Raw genomic sequence first — 2,715 nt, forward strand, 5'->3', positions numbered from 1 at the left:
TTTCAGTTTGGGTCTTTAAAAAATACCCTCACTCTAGATTTAGGCAAAGTGAACTACTTCCAGTACCCTGAAGTTCTTTGGTTTCTCTCTCACATCTAGACATTGCCATACCATTCTCTCTCACATCCAGGCCTTTTCCCTGATCCACTCCTGTCATGTTTCTTGGGAGAGCCTTTGCTAACCTCCAAGGCCAGGTGGGAGGCCCTCCCATCACCTTTGGCTTCGCCCATTTTGGTAGCTTTCTCAATGCACTGGAATTCCTTGTTTGATTGTATCTTCATAGCTTTGGGGCGAGGGAGTGGTTATGTTCATATCATTTACCTTAAATCCCCACATATCGTCTAACATCCAATTATATTTTTAATGAATGGGTTAAATTAAAATATTGAAACTAAGATGTCAGGCTATCAAGGACAAACTTTGATAAATATAATTATAAATATGACTGAATTTTTTTTGTGGTTTTTAAATTTTGAACATTTCAAAACAGTAACTCCAGCATATTTAAAGCAATATTAGTGGTGTTAAGGTTAGAGCATGGCTTCCCAAGGAAGTTGAAGTTACATACTTTAACATATAGCAATTCAGCTGTGGGAAATAAACACCAGTCCCATTACCTCTGATAAAGATGATTTCAGGTGTTGGGAAACTTAAAAATGACTAACTTGGGTTTGTCTGAGAGGGTGCAGTAAACCATTAGGCCTCTGAGTGTCGCTGTTGACCATTCAAGGAGGAAAACGGAGCTTGAGCGCTAGTCCACCATTTCCTTGTTCTTAAAAAGCAAAGAACCAGTCAGTCAGATTCCAGAAGATCCGAGGCTGCTACAAAGCTCAGTTTGTCAGTCAACCAGCTCTGTGACACATAAATTAGGACCATAAAAGCCTTAGTTCCTTGAGAAAAAATAAGATTTGAGTCCGTCGTGGGTACTTGGAACCGAATTCACAGAAAATAATTCACCAAAGAGGAAATGACAAAATATCTGAGATTCAAACACCGCAGAGGACTGACCCTGCTGTGCATGCTTCTGGGGACGCTGTGCAAGACTGGATCCGGGCAGATCCACTACTCAGTGCAGGAGGAGCTGGACAAAGGCTCCTTTGTGGGCAACATCTCCAAGAACCTGGAACTGGAGCCCTGGGAGCTGGCGGAGCATGGAGTCCGCATCGTCTCCAGAGGTAGGACGCAGCTCTTTGCTTTGAACCTGCAAAGCGGCAGCTTGGTCACGGCAGGCAGGATAGACCGGGAGGAGCTCTGCGCTCAGAGCACACTGTGTCTGGTAAAATTTAACATCCTGGTTGAAGACAAATTGAAAATTTTTGAAGTAGAAATAGAAATTAAAGACATTAATGATAATGCTCCTGATTTTCTAACAGAGGAATTGTTAATAAAAATTGGTGAACTAACGGCTCCTGGAACTCGATTTCCACTTAAGACTGCATTTGACCCAGATGTGGGCATGAACTCCCTTCAGAACTACCACCTCAGCCCCAATGACTACTTTTCCCTGGCTGTGAAGCATGTCTCTGATGGGGCCAAGTACCCAGAGCTGGTGCTGGAGAGGGCTCTGGACCGTGAGCAAAAGAAAGTTCACCAGCTTGTCCTCATTGCTTCTGATGGTGGAAACCCTGTCCTCTCTGGCAACTTATGCATCCAAGTGGTAGTTCTGGATGCAAATGACAACCCACCAGTATTTACTCAACCTGCATATCAAGTAAGTGTTCCGGAGAACTTGCCAGTGGGTACCACGCTGCTCACGGTGAATGCCACTGACCCTGACGAAGGATTCAATGCTCAAGTGTCCTATATTCTAGATAAAATGCCTGGGAACGTCGCTCAGATGTTTGATCTCAATTCAGTGACTGGAGATATATCAATTTTAAAAAGTCTAGATTATGAGGATGCTACATTCTATGAAATTAAAATTGAAGCACAAGATGGACCTGGTCTCCTTTCAAGAACTAAGATATTAGTCACAGTTCTGGATGTGAATGACAATGCCCCAGAAATTATTATCACTTCTCTTACTGGATCAGTCCCAGAAGAGGCTACTGCTGGAAGAGAAATTGCCCTTATCAATGTGCACGACCGGGATTCTGGGCAAAATGGGCAAGTCACAGTTTTTGTCCTGGGAAATATTCCATTTAATTTAGAAAAATCAATAGACCAATATTACCGCTTAGTGACAGCCAGATCTCTAGACCGTGAACAGGTGTCTGAATATAACATCACTCTCAGAGCCACAGATGGAGGAAATCCCCCACTGTCCACGAGTACTCATATCACTCTGCGTGTTGCAGACATCAATGACAACCCGCCTGCCTTCAGTCAGTCCTCCTACTCTGCCTACATTCCTGAAAACAACCCCAGGGGAGCTTCCATCTTCTGTGTGACCGCCCAGGATCCTGACAGCATCCACAATGCCCACATCACTTATGCACTGACTGAGGATACTATCCAGGGAGCGCCTCTCTCCACCTATGTCTCCATCAATTCTGACACCGGTGTCCTGTATGCGCTCCGTTCCTTTGACTATGAGCAGGTTAGAGACCTACAGCTATTGGTGACAGCCAGTGACAGTGGGAACCCTCCACTCAGCAGCAATGTGTCATTGAGCATATTTGTGCTGGACCAGAATGACAATGCGCCCGAAATCCTGTACCCTGCCCTCCCCACCGACGGTTCCACAGGCGTGGAGCTGGCGCCCCGCTCCGCAGA

The 2,715-nt window shown here is 45.1% G+C and overlaps 1 protein-coding gene across 1 annotated transcript; it reads left to right on the forward strand.

Moving 5' to 3' along the window:
* Window positions 1-805: 805 nt before the first annotated feature.
* On the forward strand, window positions 806-2,707 carry LOC110591282 (protocadherin gamma-A3-like; the record flags this gene model as incomplete). Its single annotated transcript, XM_021702158.2, has 1 exon — window positions 806-2,707. A coding segment is annotated over exon 1 (1,740 nt), but the record flags the coding sequence as incomplete, so codon positions are not given.
* Between the last annotated feature and the right edge of the window lie 8 nt (window positions 2,708-2,715).

The sequence above is a fragment of the Neomonachus schauinslandi genome, unplaced genomic scaffold (assembly GCF_002201575.2).
Source record: "Neomonachus schauinslandi unplaced genomic scaffold, ASM220157v2 HiC_scaffold_2863, whole genome shotgun sequence".
Taxonomy (NCBI): Eukaryota; Metazoa; Chordata; class Mammalia; order Carnivora; family Phocidae; genus Neomonachus; species Neomonachus schauinslandi.